At 40.2% G+C, this 20,821-nt stretch overlaps 1 protein-coding gene across 6 annotated transcripts in view; it reads right to left on the bottom strand.

Annotated features, from left to right (window-relative positions):
• PDZRN3 (PDZ domain containing ring finger 3) overlaps positions 1 to 20,821 on the bottom strand; it is a 346,386-nt gene that overhangs the window by 41,272 nt on the left and 284,293 nt on the right. For all 6 annotated transcript variants that reach the window (XM_053720879.1, XM_053720880.1, XM_053720883.1 and 3 more), the window contains one exon: positions 3,458 to 3,545. In XM_053720879.1, the coding sequence (XP_053576854.1) occupies positions 3,458 to 3,545 (88 nt within the window). The remainder of the gene's footprint in view (positions 1 to 3,457; positions 3,546 to 20,821) is intronic.

The raw sequence follows: 20,821 nt of genomic DNA, 5'->3' as shown, positions 1-20,821 counted from the left end.
CCCCATAGGTCATCACCACTTAGATCCCCCACCTTCTCCCAGTTCCCCCCATAGATCATCACCACTTACAGATCATCCACCTTCTCCCAGTTTTCCCTATAGATCCTCACCTCTTTTAGATCACCAACTTCTCCCAGCTCCCCCCATAGGTCATGACCACTTACAGATCACCCACCTTCTCCCAGTTCCCCCCATAGATCATCACCACTTACAGATCATCCACCTTCTCCCAGTTCCCCCTATAGACCATCACCTATTTTAGATAACCCACCTTCTCCCAGCTACCCCCATAGGTCATGATCACTTACAGATCACCCACCTTCTTCCAGTTCCCCCCATAGGTCATCACCACTTTTTACAGATCACCCACCTTCTCCCAATGCCCCCCATAGATCATCACCACTTACAGATCACCCACCTTCTCCCAGCTCCCCCCATATTTCACCACAACATACAGATCACCCACCTTCTCCCTGCTCCCCCTATAGATCCTCACCTCTTTCAGATCCACGTTTTCCTAGCTCCCCTCCATAGGTAATCATCACTTACACCTTTAATTTCATGTAATATTTACTTAGATTATTATGTATTCCTGCTTTTACTCACACATTATCAACCTCTATAGATTAGACCATCTTCCTGCTCCCCTATAGATCATCATCCACCCCTCACTGCAAACCCAACTGTTTATAATATTTACAGATCAACCACTCTCTCACAGCTCCCCCCATAGGTCATCACCACTTAGATCCCCCGCCTTCTCCCAGTTCCCCTCATAGATCATCACCACTTACAGATCATCCACCTTCTCCCAGTTCCCCCTATAGACCATCACCTCTTTTAGATCACCACCTTCTACCAGCTCCCCCCATAGGTCATGACCACTTACAGATCACCCACCTTCTCACAGCTCCCCCCATAGGTCATGACCACTTACAGATCACCCACATTCTCCCAGCTCCCTCCATAGGTCATGACCACTTACAGATCACCCACCTTCTACCAGCTCCCCCCATAGGTTATGACCACTTACAGATCACCCACCTTCTCACAGCTCCCCCCATAGGTAATCACCACTTACAGATCACCCACCTTCTACCAGCTTCCCCCATAGGTCATGACCACTTAAAGAACACCCACCTTCTACCAGCTCCCCCATAGGTCATGACCACTTACAGATCACCCACCTTCTACCAGCTCCCCCCATAGGTCATGACCACTTACAGATCACCCACATTCTCCCAGCTCCCTCCATAGGTCATGACCACTTACAGATCACCCACCTTCTACCAGCTCCCCCCATAGGTTATGACCACTTACAGATCACCCACCTTCTCACAGCTCCTCCCATAGGTAATCACCACTTACAGATCACCCACCTTCTACCAGCTTCCCCCATAGGTCATGACCACTTAAAGAACACCCACCTTCTACCAGCTCCCCCATAGGTCATGACCACTTACAGATCACCCACCTTCTACCAGCTCCCCCCATAGGTCATGACCACTTACAGATCACTCACCCTCTCACAGCTCCCCCCCATAGGTAATCACCACGTTCAGATCACGCACCTTCTCACAGCTCCCCCCATAGGTCATGACCACTTACAGGTCACCCACCTTCACACAGCTCCCCCCATAGGTCATGGCCACTTTCAGATCAGCCACCTTCTACCAGCTCCCCCCATAGGTCAAGACCACTTACAGATCACCCACCTTCTCACAGCTCCCCCAATAGGTAATCACCACTTACAGATCACCCATCTTCTCCTAGCTCCCCCCATAGGTCATGACCACTTACAGATCACCCACTCTTTCCCTGCTTCCCTATAAACGATCAGCCTTTATAGATCACCCACCTTCTAGCTGTACTCCTCATGATTCATCCCCTCTTACAGATCACCCACTTTCTCCCAGCACCCCTTATAGATCATCACCCCTTATAGATCAACCACCCCATTTACCCCTTCAGATCATCAACCCCTACAGGCTATCCAACCTCCATCTGCACCCCTAAATATCAAAATATCATCACCCTTTACAGCTAATCCACTGTCCTATTATTTGCCTCATATAGCATCCCCCATTACAGACCATCCAGCCTCTCCCTGCACCCCCAGAGATCATCCTCCATTACAGACCATCCAGCCACTATCTGAACCCCTATAGTTTATCACAACATAAGGTCATCCACCTGTACCCCCAGAGATAATCCCCTATTACAAACCATCCAGCCTGTACCTTTATTTCTATAGTTCATCACCACATACAGGTCATCCATTTGCACCCCAAGAGATCACACTTACCATTACAGACCATCCAGCCTCTACCTGCATTTCTATAGTTCATCGCCAAATATAGGTAACCTACCTGCACCCCCAGAGATCATCACCATTACAGACCATCCAGCCTCTAACTGCATTTCAATAGTTCATCACCACATATAGGTAATCTACTTGCACCCCAGTGATCATTACACCCTATCAGACCATTCGCCATCTCCCTGCACCCCAACAGGTTTTCAATCTGCAACACTGTTGACCATTAACCCTTACAGACAATCCACCCTCTCAGGACATAGATAATTTCCCTTCATAGACCAACCACTCCATTTCTCTGCAACCAAGCCTTACAGATTATCCATCTACTTTCTCTCAGTGATTACAAATCATAACGACTCATACTTCTTTATAGTTAAACGGACATTGAATTTAACATTTAAAGTTCATGTAAAATGTTTATTTGAGAAAAATAAAACAAAATTGTGATGTGCATGTATTATTTATTTTTCTTTTGTTGTAAAATACATCTGAATATTGTTTTAGTTCCTCTCTCCAGAGAGACTGAATTGCTTTCATCATACTTAAAGGGGCACTAAACCCTCTAAGATTGTTAAAATACATTTAGAACATTTAGAACTGTTGCTAACTGGTCTAAGCAGGGAAGAACACACTTTTTAAACAAAGAAAAAACATCTCTGTATAATCCTCAGGGTATTTTTTTTAAAAGCATATTTTAAAAATTTTTTTTTAAGTATAATGAAATTTGCCTAAGGCAGCACAGTGGTTGGTTAGCTCAGAGCACATGGTTCTTTATCCGTAAACTGACCAAAACAAAGAAAACCAGGACCATGGATTCCACCAAGCTTTGTTAAGAGGTTTTTGCATTAACTGTTCTTGATTTACAAAATTATGAAAGTTGTTCTACTAATACAGCTAAATGATTTTAAAACATTTCTATGATTTTAATGTCCCTTAAAAAAAAATGTGTATTCAGAAATAGCTGTGTATTCAGGTGAATTTATTTTATGACATTTTCTTTGCTAAAAATGATTAAATACACTATTTTAAAAACCTTAATTTTAACAGTAAAGCGCTTCACAATATCCACTGCTATATTTAAAATATTTCTTTCTCACCCCGTAACAATCAATACAGATGAAGGTAAAATATACATACCTCTAATTCCAACTCATCTCTTTCCATTTCTTGGTGCAGATGTCCTATGAAGTCATTAGGGTCAAAATATTCATGAGCCGATGAATGTCTGAAAAAAAGAATGAAAGCATTTCAGCACGTTTCGTATCCTTCCTAATGACCAATTATCACAATATTATGATTTTGAACAGTCTTACTTGTCAAAGTGCAAAACCTTTACCTGCTATTATTCATAATTAAAGCGTACAAAAAAATAGATGAAAATATTACGAAGATAAGATTATAAAATAATTTGTGGTTAGAAAAAAAGTTGATGTCTGTACCGTTTGAAATGCAAACGTTTCATTAATACAACAGGAAGGTGTGTGATCACTTAGTTGCAAAGTTAGCTTTGGTTTCAATCTGCCATTCAAGAATACAAATAATGCGTAAAATTGCTGTTAACCAAAGTGGGGTCACAAAAGTCTATCCAATTGTAATGACAAATCTAGCAATTTATTATTAAATACGACAAGGCAACGTATACCCAGACTGAACTATTTAATTGATATATTTAATTGGCAAATATGAATAATTCATGGCTGTTAAAAAATAAACAAGGTATTCAATTATCATAGAATTTACAGATTAATGTTAGGGAATTTGATACAGTAAATTAAGGATGATCTTCTTGTATTCAAAAGTAAAACTTTGCCAAAGCTTCAGAAAATTACTTAAATGGACACAAAACTCATCCCTTGAAAAGTGCATAAATAATACAATTAAAGGAACATAAAGTATACATTTTACACTGAAGCTAAGTAATGAAAATGTTGTTAACACAATGACAGTGGCAAGCATTGCCATCGCAGATTGGAATCTGCAAAAAATATTGGCCACTACTCTATACTCATCTTACTTGACCTCTCAGCTGCCTTCGACACAGTTGACCACCCCCTCCTCCTACAGACCCTTAGCTCTTTTGGCCTCTGTAACACTGCTCTTTCCTGGATTCACTCCTATCTCTCTCAGGTCTTTTTCTGTGTCATTTGCCGGAAATTACTCCTCTCCAATGCCTCTGTCTGTTGGAGTACCTCAAGGATCTGTTCTGGGTCCTCTACTCTTCTCCATTTATACTTCTTCGCTGGGTAAACTTATCAATAGTTATGGCTTCAAATATCACCTCTATGCTGATGACACCCAGATCTACCTCTCCACCCCTGCTCTCTCTCCCTCTGTCCTTTCTCATGTCAGCGACTGCTTATCTGACATTTCTTCCTGGATGGCCTCTCACCACCTAAAGATTAACATGTCCAAGACTGAGCTCCTTCTTATCCCTCCCTCAAGCTCTACACCGACTTCTGACTTCTCTATCCCTGTTGACGGCATCACCATTTCCCCATCGCCCCAAGTCCGCTGCCTCGGAGTTACACTTGACACAAATCTATACTTCGTCCCCCATATCCAACCGCTTTCTACATCCTGCCGCAACCATCTACGCAATATTTCCAAAATTCGCCCTTTTCTGAGCGCTAACACCACAAAGCAAATAATCCAACAATGACCTGCTCCTTGCATCCACGACTATCACCTCTTCTCAGGACTTCTGTTGTGCAGCACATTCCCTCTGGAACAGTCTTCCTCGTGCTGTCAGGCTTTGCCCTAATCTTTCTTCCTTTAAATGTTCCCTGAAGACTTTTATGCTCAGGGAAGCCTACCACCCAACTCAATAATAAATTAATTTCACTTACCTAACATTTCCCTCATCTAACTCTGCATTAACATCTTTCTCAATCTTGCAGTCCTCACCTCCTGTTTCTCAACCTCCTACCCTTCTAGATTGTAAATTCCCATGGGAATAGGGCCCTCAATCCCTCCTGTATGTGTTTGTAAATTTTGTCCTGTCTCTTACAAGTTTTAGATCATTGTTTTATTTAAATGAATTGTATCCATGGACAGCGCTGCGGAATATGTTGGCGCTTCATAAATAAAGTATAATAATGATAATAATCTCCAAATAAGGAAAGGGGTAGGTGGAAATTGATGATTAAAAAAATTGCAGCAAACAAGGTATTTGTTCTAATAGCGTTCCGAATCTGCTGAATGACAGCAGAAAAATAATGTAATTACAAGGTGTTTACTGTTTCATTAAAGAGACTGATGTGCATCTGGCAGGATCCAGAACCCTATCGCTTGCTGAGAACTAATTGTCTAACCCCAGAAATGCAGTGCTGAGCTGAACATAGTCATTGATTGGTTGATATGCACATATGCCATTCTTCTTTGGCTCAGCTAATGTTTTTGACCAGTAAGGCTGCAGAGTTTAAACACAGAGTTATCTACAAGCCCTTCTGAGGAGATATGCGTGTGTGTGTGTGGGGGGGGGGGAGGGAGGTCACAGCTGCACCACACGCCTTTACAGAGCTTTTATTTCACAAATTCATATGGCAGCCAGGCTCAGCTCTTAAATCCTTCTTCATACCTTTACCTTTAACATCAGACTAGTATAATGGGCACAGGTGGTTATGGTGAGGGTTAATCAAGGGGTTAAACCAAATCTGTGTGTTTCCTAGGCAATCAGTATTATAAACCAGTGATTTAACTAAATGACATCACCTGCAATTAGGGCATGCTTGATACGTACTGAAATCACAAAAGGAAAGCTAACTTTAAAAATCCATATAGCAAACATCCATCTAACGAAAATTGAAAAAATAGAATTTTTCCACAAGAGAAAGTTGATAAGCTTTACAGTTGGAATAGAGTTTATCCTTATGTTGCCTGAGGCCCTGATGGGAAACAAATTGTCTAAAGTAGAATTAAAGGGATTTTGTAAATCAGACAGAGCATATTATTTTTAAAACGTTTCCAATTTACTTCTATTATCAAATTTGCTTCGTTCCCATGATATTCTGTGTTGAAGAGATACCTAGGTAGCATTTGGAGCGCTACATGACAGGAAATAGTGCTGCCAGATAGTGCTCTTGCAAATGGATAACATTCTTGCAAAACTGCTGCCATATTAGTGCTCCACAAATGGGCCTGCTCCTAAGCATACATCCCTGCTTTTAATTGATAATCAAAGTAAAGTAGAAAGTTGTTAAAAATCACATGTGCTGTATTTGAATCATGAAAGAAAAACTTTGGGCTTCATATCCCTTTAAAGGGATAGTAAAGTCCAAATTAAACTTTCATGATTCAGATAGAGCATGTCATTTTAAACAACTTTCAAATTTACTTTTATCATCAAAGTTGCTTTGTTCTCTTGGTATTCTTAGTTGAAAGTGAAACCTAGGTAGGTTCATATGCTAATTTCTAAGCCCTTGAAGGCTGTCTCTTATCTGAATGCATTTGGCAGTTTTTCACAACTAGATGGCGTTAGTTCATGTGTTTCATATACATAACATTGTGCTCACGCACGTGTAGAGTCAGCATTATTGCCTTAAATGCAAGTCAGTTAAAAGATCTGAGATAAGGAGGCAGTCAGCAGAAGCTTAGATACAAGGTAATTACAGAGGTAAACACTATACTAATATAACCATGTTGGTTATGCAAAACTGGGGAATGGTAAATGAAGGGATTATCTATCTTTTTAAACAATAACATTATTGGTGTTTACTATCCCTTTAAGTGAGACTGAAAATAAGTTTTCTAGTTGAGAATGTATGATTAGCCAGGGTTGTGTGCTGTGCATTGTGTTGTCTTCCTGTTATCAGCTTGTCACAATGATTTGCCATCACTGGGAAGGCGATGCCAGTCATCATCAGAGCTCACTGCGTTTGTCTTGCAGTCAGTGACCTGCCATGGCTGGGAAGCAGTGGACCGTCGGCATCCTACTGCGCTGGAATTCCTTCTCGCAGCTGGGTGCAGTACAGTCGTCTCTGCTTGACATACCATGCTGATGTTTATCGCTTGTGTACAGAAAACTGTGTCTGGATTTCTAATTATCATGCACATTTGCATGTTGGAAGCTGCATATTTGTAGCTAATGTCTGCCTGGTTTGTGTCTTGATGCTTCGCCTCATCAGGAAAACAGATCAGTGATACCTGCTGCTCAGCTACTGGGCTGGAACTTTATCCTCATCATGTGATAATGTTTATTGTACAAAATGACTACTGTGTCCTTTGTGTTACATTATCAGAGATGAGAGTATCATAGCAGAAAAATACCCCAGATGTTCCGTAATGTTATAACTGGCAGCAACATTCTAACAGAGCTTAACTCTAAACTACATAGGTGCAAGGGGGGACAAAACAAGAATTTTTCACGTATTGAAATGGGCAGTCGTTGTACAAATATATGTATTTTCCAACAAGCACCTGTATTTTATAAATATTATCATTTGCACCACTAATCAGCAAGTGCTATCCGGGGTTGTAAAGCTTAGATTCCTGCTTTTTCAAATATAGTTCCCAGAGAACAAAGAAAAATTGATAATAGGAGTAAATTAGAAAGTTGCTTAAAGGGACAGTCTACTCTAGAATTTGTATTGTTTAAAAAGATAGATAATCCTTTTATTACCCATTCCCCGGTTTTGCTTAAAGGGACATGCCACCCACATTTTTTATTTTATGATTTAGAAAGAGAATGCAATTTTAAACATCTTTCTAATGTACTTATATTATCTAATTTGTTTTATTCTCTTGATATTCTTTGATGAAAAGCATATCTAGATATGCTCACTAGCTGCTGATTGGTTGCTGCACATAGAAGCTTCGTGTGATTGGCTCACCATGTGCATTGCTTTTTCTTCAACTAAGGATATTTAAAAAATCAAGCAAAATAAATAATGGAAGTAAACTGTAATGTTGTTTAAATTTCTATTCGCTATCTGAATCATGAAAGAAAGATTTTGGGTTTATACTTTTTACCTCTATGATTACCTTGTATCTAAGCCTCTGCAGACTGCCCCCTTATCTCAGTTCTAGACATGCATTTTAGCGAATCAGTGTTGACTCTTAAAAAACTCCACGGGAGTGAGCACAATGTTATCTATAGGGCACACATGAACTAGCAGTGTCTAACTGTTAAAAACTGTCAAAATGCACTGATATAAGAGACAGTTCAACTACGTAAAAATTAGCATGAATTCTAGAATGAGCCTACCTAGGTTAAGCTTTCCACAAAGAATACCAAGAGACAGGGCCGGCGCTCCCACTAGGCAAACTAGGCAGCCGCCTAGGGCGCACTGCCACCTAGGGCGCAGGCTGCAGCCGACCCTGACGCTGTGTACAGAATTTTTTTTTATATTTAAGCTTTGCTTAGTTAGCGCGATTGTGTGTGCCACTCCTGAGTCTCCTCCTCCTTGAATGTATCATTAACTTGTATTGCGCGGTCAGGCACTCTCAACGTCACCATCACGCTTTGCCGCTCACTGTCTGGAGCAGTGCAGAAGTCTTCTCACACGCGGCGGCAGGAGGACAGAGTGTCTCTCAGTCACACACCCCCTAAACACAGAAGTAGAGCCTAGAGCCGATCAGTGTGGACCAGCAGACAGAGGTGAGACTCAGTCCATAACTGAACCGGCAGGCTCCGAGTCCTGCAATAAAATGTGCTGCTCTGCTTAGCTGTTTTGTTAAGGTGACCGTTATTAACCATTATTTAAAAAAAAAATGCAGCTGTGACTCTTTCTTTCTCGCTAATATCAGGGGTAAATAAAAAATGAAGAAGCTGAAGGGACTTTCTATTTATATTAATGGCATCATGGCTGCATTATATAAGCTGAGAAATTCATTTTTATTAATATTATTAAAAGTTGTGTATAGTACCCAGGGGCAAGTTGTTTTATTTGTTACTTTCTTTTACTTTCACAAAATGCACATGTTAATTTATTTGAAGTATAAATGTTATGCAGGCTGCATACATTTATACTTTAAATAAATTAAGTCAATTAATATGTGTATTTTGTGCAAGTAAAATAAACTGGGGTACTCTAAACTTAAAGGGATACTCTAAACTTAAAGGGATACTTAACCCACATTTTTTTTCTTTTGTGATTCAGATAGAGCAAGCAATTTTAAGCAACTTTCTAATTTACTCCTATTATAATTTTTTCTTTGTTCTCCTGCTATCTTTATTTGAAAAAGCAATAATGTAAGCTTAAGAGCCGTCCCATTTTTGGTTCAGAACCTGGGTAGCACTTGCTGATTGGTGGCTAAATGTAGCAAACCTATCAGCAAGCTCTACCCAGGTGCTGAGCCAAAATTTGGCTGGTTCCTAACCTTACATTCTTGCATTTTCAAATAAAGATAGCAAGAGAATGAAGAAAAATTGACAATAGGAGTAAATTAGAAAGCTGCTTAAAATGGCATGCACTAGCTGAATCATGAAAGAAAAAATTGGGTTTTGTACCCCAACTTTTAATAATATAAATAAATATATAAATAAAGTAAAAGTAATACAGTTAATTTATATTTGGCCAATTTATATTTTGCCTTTAATAGTAGTGCTTTTGGCATCTTATGGCACTTATTCTTGAAAGTTAAAAGAAATGTACCATTTTTTTAAATTTTGTTGCTTTAATTTATTTATTTTTGGTGGTGGTTGGGGGGGCGCAAGTAGCTGGTCTTGCCTAGGGTGCAAAATAGTCTAGCACCGGCCCTGCCAAGAGAGCAAAACAAATTTGATGATAACAGTAAATTGGAAAGTTTTTTAAAATTGCATGCCTTATTGGAATCATGGAAGTTTAATTTTGACTAGACTGTCCCTTTAAAATTGCTTGCTCTATCCGAATCATCAAATAAACATTTGGGTTCAGTATCACAGGAAAAAATAACTTTTGGCATAACTTTAACTAAATATTTAAACAGACACCAAACACATTTATAATTAAAATACACTTCTGTTATCTTCCTATAGAACAACATAATCGGCAAGTCAAAATGTTTTTAAAATAAATTAACATCTAGCTTTATATGAAGGAACCAATCTGGGCTTAAAGGGACAGTCTAGCCAAAATTATACTTTCGTGATTCAGATAGAGCAGGCAATTTTAAGCAACTTTCTAATTTACTCCTAATATCAAATTTTCTTAATTCTCTGTGTATCTTTATTTGAAAAAGCAAGAACGGGGTCATTTTTAGTACAGAACCTGGGTAGCGCTTGCTGGTTGGTGGCTACATTTAGACACCAATCAGTAAGCACTACCTAGGTGCGAAACTTAATAACAAAATATTCCCCTTGACAGCAGATATACCGTTTAAAGGGACAGGAAACCCCAAATTTTTCTTTCATGATTTGGATAGAACATACAATTTTAAACAGCTTTTCAGTTTACTTCCATTATAAAATTTGCTTTGTTCTCTTGTTATCTTTTGCTGAAGGAACATCATTGCACTACAAGCAGCAAGATGAGCACATTTAGTTAGCCAATCACAAGAGACAAATGTGTGCAGGCACCAATCAGCAACAGCTCCAACTAGTGTAGGATATATGCGTATTCTTTTTCAACACGGGATACTAAGAGAACAAAGCACATTTAGAAAATAGAAGTGAATTTAAAAGTGTCTTAAAATGACCTCCTCTATCTATAAATCATGCAAGTTTAATTTTGACTTTCCTATCCCTTTAAAAGTTTCTACAGTATGTATAGAGCCACTAGCAATCACGATCCGCACAAACTCAGACATAACAGGGGTTAAGATAAATACATCAGAATACAAACTATCTCTCTTTGCTGATGATATCCTACTGACCTTGACGAATCCAACAATATCTCTCCCAAACCTCTACCAAACAATACAGAAATTCTCAACCATCTCGGGATTTAAAATCAACCCTGATAAATGCGAAGCTTTGCCCATCGCGATACCCCAACAGACTAAAACAATACTAGAAACACAATTTAATTTTAAATGGATGAAACACACACTAAAATACTTGGGCATTCAGATCCCAACCTGTCCCACTCAACTACAGGGAGTGCAGAATTATTAGGCAAATGAGTATTTTGACCACATCATCCTCTTTATGCATGTTGTCTTACTCCAAGCTGTATAGGCTCGAAAGCCTACTACCAATTAAGCATATTAGGTGATGTGCATCTCTGTAATGAGAAGGGGTGTGGTCTAATGACATCAACACCCTATATCAGGTGTGCATAATTATTAGGCAACTTCCTTTCCTTTGGCAAAATGGGTCAAAAGAAGGACTTGACAGGCTCAGAAAAGTAAAAAATAGTGAGATATCTTGCAGAGGGATGCAGCACTCTTAAAATTGCAAAGCTTCTGAAGCGTGATCATTGAACAATCAAGTGTTTCATTCAAAATAGTCAACAGGGTCGCAAGAAGCGTGTGGAAAAACCAAGGCGCAAAATAACTGCCCATGAACTGAGAAAAGTCAAGCGTGCAGCTGCCAAGATGCCACTTGCCACCAGTTTGGCCATATTTCAGAGCTGCAACATCACTGGAGTGCCCAAAAGCACAAGGTGTGCAATACTCAGAGACATGGCCAAGGTAAGAAAGGCTGAAAGACGACCACCACTGAACAAGACACACAAGCTGAAACGTCAAGACTGGGCCAAGAAATATCTCAAGACTGATTTTTCTAAGGTTTTATGGACTGATGAAATGAGAGTGAGTCTTGATGGGCCAGATGGATGGGCCCGTGGCTGGATTGGTAAAGGGCAGAGAGCTCCAGCCGACTCAGACGCCAGCAAGGTGGAGGTGGAGTACTGGTTTGGGCTGGTATCATCAAAGATGAGCTTGTGGGGCCTTTTCGGGTTGAGGATGGAGTCAAGCTCAACTCCCAGTCCTACTGCCAGTTTCTGGAAGACACCTTCTTCAAGCAGTGGTACAGGAAGAAGTCTGCATCCTTCAAGAAAAACATGATTTTCATGCAGGACAATGCTCCATCACACGCGTCCAAGTACTCCACAGCGTGGCTGGCAAGAAAGGGTATAAAAGAAGAAAATCTAATGACATGGCCTCCTTGTTCACCTGATCTGAACCCCATTGAGAACCTGTGGTCCATCATCAAATGTGAGATTTACAAGGAGAGAAAACAGTACACCTCTCTGAACAGTGTCTGGGAGGCTGTGGTTGCTGCTGCACGCAATGTTGATGGTGAACAGATCAAAACACTGACAGAATCCATGGATGGCAGGCTTTTGAGTGTCCTTGCAAAGAAAGGTGGCTATATTGGTCACTGATTTGTTTTTGTTTTTGAATGTCAGAAATGTATATTTGTGAATGTTGAGATGTTATATTGGTTTCACTGGTAAAAATAAATAATTGAAATGGGTATATATTTGTTTTTTGTTAAGTTGCCTAATAATTATGCACAGTAATAATCACCTGCACACACAGATATCCCCCTAAAATAGCTATAACTAAAAACAAACTAAAAACTACTTCCAAAACTATCCAGCTTTGATATTAATGAGTTTTTTGGGTTCATTGAGAACATGGTTGTTGTTCAATAATAAAATTAATCCTCAAAAATACAACTTGCCTAATAATTCTGCACTCCCTGTATATAAAGTAAACTACATCCCACTGTTTAGACAAATAAAAAAAGATATAACAAAATGGAAACATTTTCACTTTTCATGGTTGGGTAGAATAGCAGCGGTAAAAATGAATGCCATGCCACGCATACTATATCTTTTCAGAACCCTCCCTATAAAAATAATAAAACCAGACTTAGACACAATACAGAGAGAGATATCAATATTCATTAGAGGAGATAAAACTAATAGGATAGCAAAATCCATCTTAACTAGACACAAGTCACTTGGGGGTATTGGAGCACCAAACTTAATAGATTACTACAATGCAGCCAGACTAGCTCAAGATTCTCTACTCCTAAAAAGATCTAAGGGAATTATATGGCCCAAGGTTGAAGCTCAAATAGGGGGCTGGGATGCGACAGATTCATTTATTTGGGACCCAGGGAGGGTGCAGAAAGGCGGACAGTCACCTAGACCTTACACCACAAACCTATCTATAAAGATCTGGAGGATAGCAAGGACGAAATATAAACTCTTACAGCAATATTCCCTATCAATACCAATCAGATATATCATGCCAGAAGACCTTTGGACTCAGCTTACAAAATGGGAAAACAAAGGACTGTACAGAGTAGCAGACTACTTATTAGGAAGAAACATACTGACGTTTAACCAATTACAGACAAAGATTGACCCGCTCAAACTTCACTGGTATATGTACCTACAGATACACTCAGTTTTACAAACATACCTAAAACACCCTAGAGAAGAGTCCATCACACCAATAGAAGCCCTCTGTAAAACAGAAGAACGCAACAAACACACTATATCTTTATTGTATGTGTCGATACAAGCCAATCAAAGCACCTCCAAAACCTCGACTATGCTGGCCTGGGAACAGGACCTTCTCATTTGTAGAGACATAAAGGAATGGAAATCCATATTTCAGAACGCAGAGAAAGGGCTAATTAGTGTAGATCTTAAAGAAAACGTTACTAAAACCATCCACCGGTGGTACTTAACCCCCACACGAACGGCCCATATGTACCCACAAGGTAGCAGATTATGTTTTAGAGGTTGTGGAGAAGTTGGGACCTACAGGCACATGTGGTGGGAATGCAGGGAAATTAAGAAGACATGGAATAGACTATCTATCTTCTTAGGGCAGATACTAAACGAAAACATCAATCTTACGATCCAACAGGCCTTACTACATGAACATATCAGTAAATACCACAAACATATCAATACATTTATCAGGATCCTATGCACAATCACAAGGATATGCATAGCTAAATATTGGAAAACTGGAGCTCCAACCTGGACAGAGATACACAACAAAATTCAAAACACATACACCATGTATGAAATAGCGTCAGACACACTAGATAACAAAACAACAACCCAAGCAGTATGGTATTACTGGATAAATAATGGTTCATAAACCCCATGAGATCGCTGGTGATCAGAGACCTAAACGACAACTAAAATACAACTACACTAAACATATTGATATCCACACATTATATAACCAAGAAACAAAGTGTCGTCACTCCCCCCTATTCCCTCTATCCCTATAACCCCGTTCTCAACTGTTGACTCTTAAGGTAATGTTTTTAAATTACCCAACCCTATGTTTACTAGATTAGGAATTTTAAGATATGGGAAATCTATGAATATAACAAATTACTCTGAGCCACGTAAGTTTCAACTAGATACAGATATGTAAAGTTATTCAGTTATAGATAGTAAATCAAACCAAAGACTTGAAAGCGGCAGATTATTGACAAATGTCATACATAGTATGTATGTTGATGAACTATAGTTAGATTTAGGATAGCACTGCTCATGAGTAACCAGCAACATATTAGTAAAATGTTAAAGTGACCCTGCAACAATACAAAGTGTTTACGCCTATATAAACTAACTATCTGTAATCTGTATGTCATAATATGTTTGTAAAGCAATATTTCCCAAGTCAGAGAACTACTGAAGAAAAGATAATTCATGTTACTTTATCCTATTTATGTACTCTTGTTCTTCGAAAATTATAAAACAATAAAAATTATTTAAACATAAAAGTTTCTACAGAAAAAATGTAACAATTGAATATTCAAATGCAACATTTTTTTTTTCTAATTTGCCTCATTCTCTTGGTATCCTTTGTCGAAAGAGCAGAAATGCACTACTGGGAGCTAGCTGAAAGCCATGAAAGATGCATATATGTGCAGCAACCAATCAGCAGCTTCTGAGCCTACCTAGGTATACTTTTCAACAGATACAAGGAGAACAAAAATTAGATAATATAAATAAATTGGAAGGTTATATTCTCTAGCTGAATCATGAAAGAAAAAAAATGGCTTTCATATCTATTTAATGTGTTTCCAATGACTTCTTCTACCAGCTGCAGAGTTTAAAATGCATGCAAAAATTTTCCTTTAGATATACCTTTGTATATGAAATAGCCACCTGCTAATTGAAACCACAACCAAATCAATGGCTAGATTACAAGTGGAGTGCTAACTGTTGCGTGCGAGCGATAAGGGGTATATTGTGGCTCGTTGCATGGCACAGAAATAGCGCGCATATTGTGAGTTAAAACAAATCTTTTTTTTTTAAATAAACGCGTTCACTTGAGAGCAATTGAATTTACCATGCATAGGGTTAGCGTGACTTCAGCACTCTAGGAGTAAATTAGAAAGTTGCTTAAAATTGCATAGCTAAATCATTAAATAAAAATTTGGTTTTAGTATCCCTTTAAAAAACAAAGGGTTCATTGTATTTAAAGCTGATGTAGAATCACCCTTTAAAATGGTCTGGGCTGATGATGGTCTGGGAGGTTGATTTCTGATGTTGCTTCTTATTTGCTTTGCTTTTATCTAGTCATTACAACAATACTGAGGTTTTTACAGGTGGAGGTTTCACCAGGAAACTTAGCTATTTCAAATAACAAAATAAAGGAAAATAAGCTATTTGTTATCAATTTAATACTCACCTGGTAAAATGGATCATCCTGAACTCATTAAAGGTAAGAACATTTCTCCAACATTGGTGTGTCCGGTCCACGGCGTCATCCATAACTTGTGGGATATTCTCCTCCCCCACAGGGAAAGGCAAGGAGAGCACACAGCAAGAGCTGTCCATATAGTCCCTCCCAGGCTCCGCCCCCCCAGTCTATCTCCTTGCCGCTCTGAACAAGTAGCATCTCCTCGGGGATGGTGAGGAGTTTGTGGTGTTTAGTTGTAGTTTTTTATTCTTCTATCAAGAGTTTGTTATTTTAAAATAGTGCTGGTATGTACTATTTACTCTGAAACAGAAAGAGATGAAGAGTTCTGTTTAAAAGAGGATTATGATTTTAGCAGACAGTAACTAAAATCAGTTGCTGTTCCCACACAGGACTGTTGAGATGAGAGAACTTCAGTTGGGGGGAACAGTTTGCAGACTTTTCTGCTCAAGGTATGACTAGCCATATTTCTAACAAGACTGTGTAATGCTGGAAGGCTGTCATTTTCCCTCATGGGGATTGGTAAGCCATTTTCTTAGTCTCAAACAGAATAAAGGGCTTATTATGGGCTATACACTGGTAGACACTCTTAAGGGCTAAATTGATTGCTTTATTTAAGTATTATATGCAGTTTGAAGTTGAATTTCACACTTTTATAACATTGGGGAACGTTTTTTAGCACCAGGCACTTGTTAAGACACCTTCCCAGTCAGGAAGGGCCTTTCTCTGTAGTAGGCAGAGCCTCATTTTCACGCCATTACTGTGCAGTTACTTTTGAGTACAGTACATGCAGCTGCATGTGTGTGGGTCTGGAATCCACTAAAAACGTTCCTAGAAGGCTTCATTTGATATCATATACCCCCCTGGGATTGGTGAAGTCGCAGCAAAGGCTGTAGCTGGGACTGTAAGGGGGTTAAAATTAAAAACGGCTCCGGTTTCCACATGTTAAGGGTTAACAGCTTGGGGTGCAATACTTTGAATGCATTAAGACACTGTGGTGAAAATTTGGTAAAGATTGGATAATTCCTTCATAGTTTTTCACATATTCAGTAATAAAGTGTGCCCTGTTTAACATTTAAAGAGACAGTAACGGTTTTGTTTTAAAACGGTTTTTGTGCTTTATTAACCAGTTTAAGCCTGTTTAACATGTCTGTACCTTCAGATAGATCATGTTCTGTATGTATGGTAGCCAATGTGGTTCCCCCTTCAAATATGTGTGATAATTGTGCCATAGCGTCCAAACAAAGTAAGGACAGTACTGTCACAAATTGTAAAATTGCCCAGGATGATTCCTCAGATGAAGGAAGTAGACATAGTTCTACATCATCTCCTTCTGTGTCTATACCAGTTATGCCCGCGCAGGCGACCCCTAGTACTTCTAGCGCGCCAATGCTTGTTACTATGCAGCAATTGACGGCAGTAATGGATAACTCCATAGCTAATATTTTATCCAAAATGCCAGCATTTCAGAGAAAGCACGATTGCTCTGTTTTAAACACTGTAGAGCAGGAGGGCGCTGATGATAATTTTTCTGTCATACCCTCACACCAATCTGAAGTGGCAGTGAGGGAGGGTTTGTCAGATGGGAAAATTTCTGATACAGGTAGAATTTCTCAGCAGGCAGAACCTGATGTTGTGACATTTAAATCAAAATTAGAGCATCTCCGCGCATTACTTAAGGAGGTGCTATCTTCTCTGGATGATTGTGACAATCTGGTCAACCCAGAAAAATTGTGCAAGATGGACAAGTTCCTTGAGGTCCCGGTGCACCCTGATGCTTTTCCGATACCTAAACGGGTGGCGGACATAGTGAATAAGGAGTGGGAGAAGCCAGGCATACCTTTTTTCCCTCCTCCTATATTTAAGAAATTGTTCCCTATGGTCGACCCCAGGAAGGACACATGGCAAACAGTCCCTAAGGTCGAGGGGGCGGTTTCTACTCTAGCCAAGCGCACGACCATTCCTATTGAGGACAATTGTGCTTTCAAAGATCCTATGGATAAAAAATTGGAGGGTTTGCTTAAAAAGATTTTTGTACAGCAAGGTTACCTCCTTTAACCTATTTCGTGCATTATTCCTGTCACTACAGCGGCGTGGTTCTGGTTCGAGGAACTGGAAAAGTCGCTCAGTAGGGAGACTCCGTATGAGGAAGTCATGGACAGAATTCACGCACTTAAGTTAGCTAATTCCTTTATTTTAGACACCGCTTTGCAGTTAGCGAGGTTAGCGGCGAAAAATTCAGGGTTTACAATTGGGGCGCGTAGAGCGCTCTGGCTAAAGTCTTGGTCGGCGGATGTATCTTCCAAGACAAAATTGCTTAATACCCCTTTCAAAGGTAAGACCCTTTTTGGGCCAGAATTGAAAGAGATTATTTCAGACATCACTGAGGGAAAGGGCCATGCCCTCCCACAAGATAAACCTTTCAAGGCTAAGAATAAGTCCAATTTTCGTTCCATTCGCAATTTCAGGAACGGACTGGCTTCCAACTCGGCAGCCTCTAGACAAGAGGGTAACGCTTCCCAGACTAAACCAGTTTGGAAATCAATGCAAGGCTGGAACAAGGGTAAACAGGCCAAGAAGCCTGCTGCTGCTACCAAAACAGCATGAAGGGGTAGCCCCCGATCCGGGACCGGATCTAGTAGGGGGCAGACTCTCTCTCTTTGCTCAGGCTTAGGCAAGAGATGTTCAGGATCCCTGGACACTAGAAATAGTCTCTCAGGGTTTTCTTCTGGAGTTCAAGGAACTACCCTCAAGGGGAAGGTTCCACATGTCTAACTTATCTTCAAACCAAATAAAGAGACAGGCATTCTTACATTGTGTAGAAGACCTGTTAAAGATGGGAGTGATACACCCAGTTCCAACTGTGGAACAAGGTCGGGGGTTTTACTCAAATCTGTTTGTAGTTCCCAAAAAAGAGGGAATTTTCAGACCAATTCTGGATTTAAAAATTCTAAACAAATTTCTCAGAGTTCCATCGTTCAAATGGAAACCATTCGAACAATTTTATCTACAATCCAGTAGGGTCAATTTATGACTACCGTGGATTTAAAGGATGCGTATCTACATATTCCTATCCACAAAGATCATCCAAGGATTTTCACAAAGGTGCTAGGGTCCCTTCTAGAGGTTCTAAGACCAAGGGGTATTGCAGTGGCACCTTATCTGGACGACATTCTAATCCAAACGTCGTCTCTTTCCAAAGCAAAGGCTCATACAGACATTGTTCTAGCCTTTCTCATATCTCACAGGTGGAAGGTGAACGTAGAAAAGAGTTCCCTGTCTCCGTCGACAAGAGTTCCCTTCTTGGGAACGATAATAGATTCTTTAAAAATGAAGATCTTCCTGACAAAAGTCAGAAAGTCAAAGCTTCTAAAGCTTGTCAAGTTCTTCACTCTATTCTGCAGCCTTCCATAGCTCAGTGCATGGTAGTAGTAGGGTTGATGGTTGCAGCAATGGACATAGTTCCTTTTGCTCAAATTCATCTAAGACCATTACAACTGTGCATGCTGAAGCAGTGGAATGGGGAAGAGACTCACTCTGTTGGTGGTTGTCACAGGATCACCTGTCTCAGGGAATGAGTTTCCGCAGACCAGAGTGGGTCATTGTCACGACCGACGCCAGTCTATTAGGCTGGGGTGCGGTCTGGGATTCCCTGAAAGCTCAGGGTCTATGGTCTCGGGAAGAGTCTCTTCTCCCGATAAACATCCTGGAACTGAGAGCGATATTCAATGCTCTCCGGGCTTGGCCTCAACTAGCGAAGGCCGGATTCATAAGATTCCAGTCAGACAACATGACGACTGTAGCTTACATCAACCATCAGTGAGGAACAAAGAGTTCCTTGGCGATGAGAGAGGTATCCAAGATCATTAAAGGGGCGGAGGATCACTCCTGCCATCTATCTGCAATTCACATCCCAGGACTAGACAACTGGGAGGCGGATTATCTGAGTCGTCAGACTTTCCATCCGGGGGAGTGGGAACTCCACCCGGAGGTTTTTGCCAAGTTGACTCAATTATGGGACATTCCAGACATGGATCTGATGGCGTCTCGTCAGAACTTCAAGGTTCCTTGCTACGGGTCCAGATCCAGGGATCCCAAGGCGACTCTAGTGGATGCATTAGTGACGCCTTGGTCGTTCAACCTAGCTTATGCATTTCCACCGTTCCCTCTCCTTCCCAGGCTTGTAGCCAGGATCAAACAGGAGAAGGCCTCAGTGATTCTGATAGCTCCTGCGTGGCCACGCAGGACTTGGTATGCAGACCTGGTGAATATGTCATCGGCTCCACCATGGAAGCTACCTTTGAGACAGGGTCTTCTAGTGCAAGGTCCATTCGAACATCCAAATCTAGTTTCTCTCCAGCTGACTGCTTGGAAATTGAACGCTTGATTTTATCCAAGCGCGGGTTTTCAGATTCAGTGATAGATACTCTGGTCCAAGCCAGAAAACCTGTGACTAGAAGGATTTACCATAAAATATGGAAAGGATATATCTGTTGGTGTGAATCCAAGGGATTCTCATGGATTAATATTCCCAGGATCCTCTCCTTTCTAACAAGAAGGTTTGGATAAGGGATTGTCAGGGAGTTCTCTAAAAGGACAGAGATCTGCTTTATCTGTCTTGTTACACAGACGACTGGCAGCTGTGCCAGATGTACAAGCTTTTGTACAGGCTTTGGTCAGAATCAAACCTGTTTACAGACCTTTGACTCCTCCCTGGAGTCTAAATTTAGTTTTTTTCAGTTCTTCAAGGGGTTCCATTTGAACCCTTACATTCCATAGATATCAAGTTACTATCTTGGAAAGTTCTGTTTTTGGTTTCTATTTCTTCTGCTAGAAGAGTTTCTGAACTATCTGCTTTGCAGTGTGATCCACCCTATCTGGTGTTCCATTCAGATAAGGTTGTTTTGTGTACCAAGCCTGGTTTTCTTCCAAAAGTTGTTTCCAACAAGAATA

Source organism: Bombina bombina, chromosome 7 (assembly GCF_027579735.1).
Source record: "Bombina bombina isolate aBomBom1 chromosome 7, aBomBom1.pri, whole genome shotgun sequence".
Taxonomy (NCBI): domain Eukaryota; kingdom Metazoa; phylum Chordata; class Amphibia; order Anura; family Bombinatoridae; genus Bombina; species Bombina bombina.
This window is presented reverse-complemented; position numbering and strand designations above follow the sequence as displayed.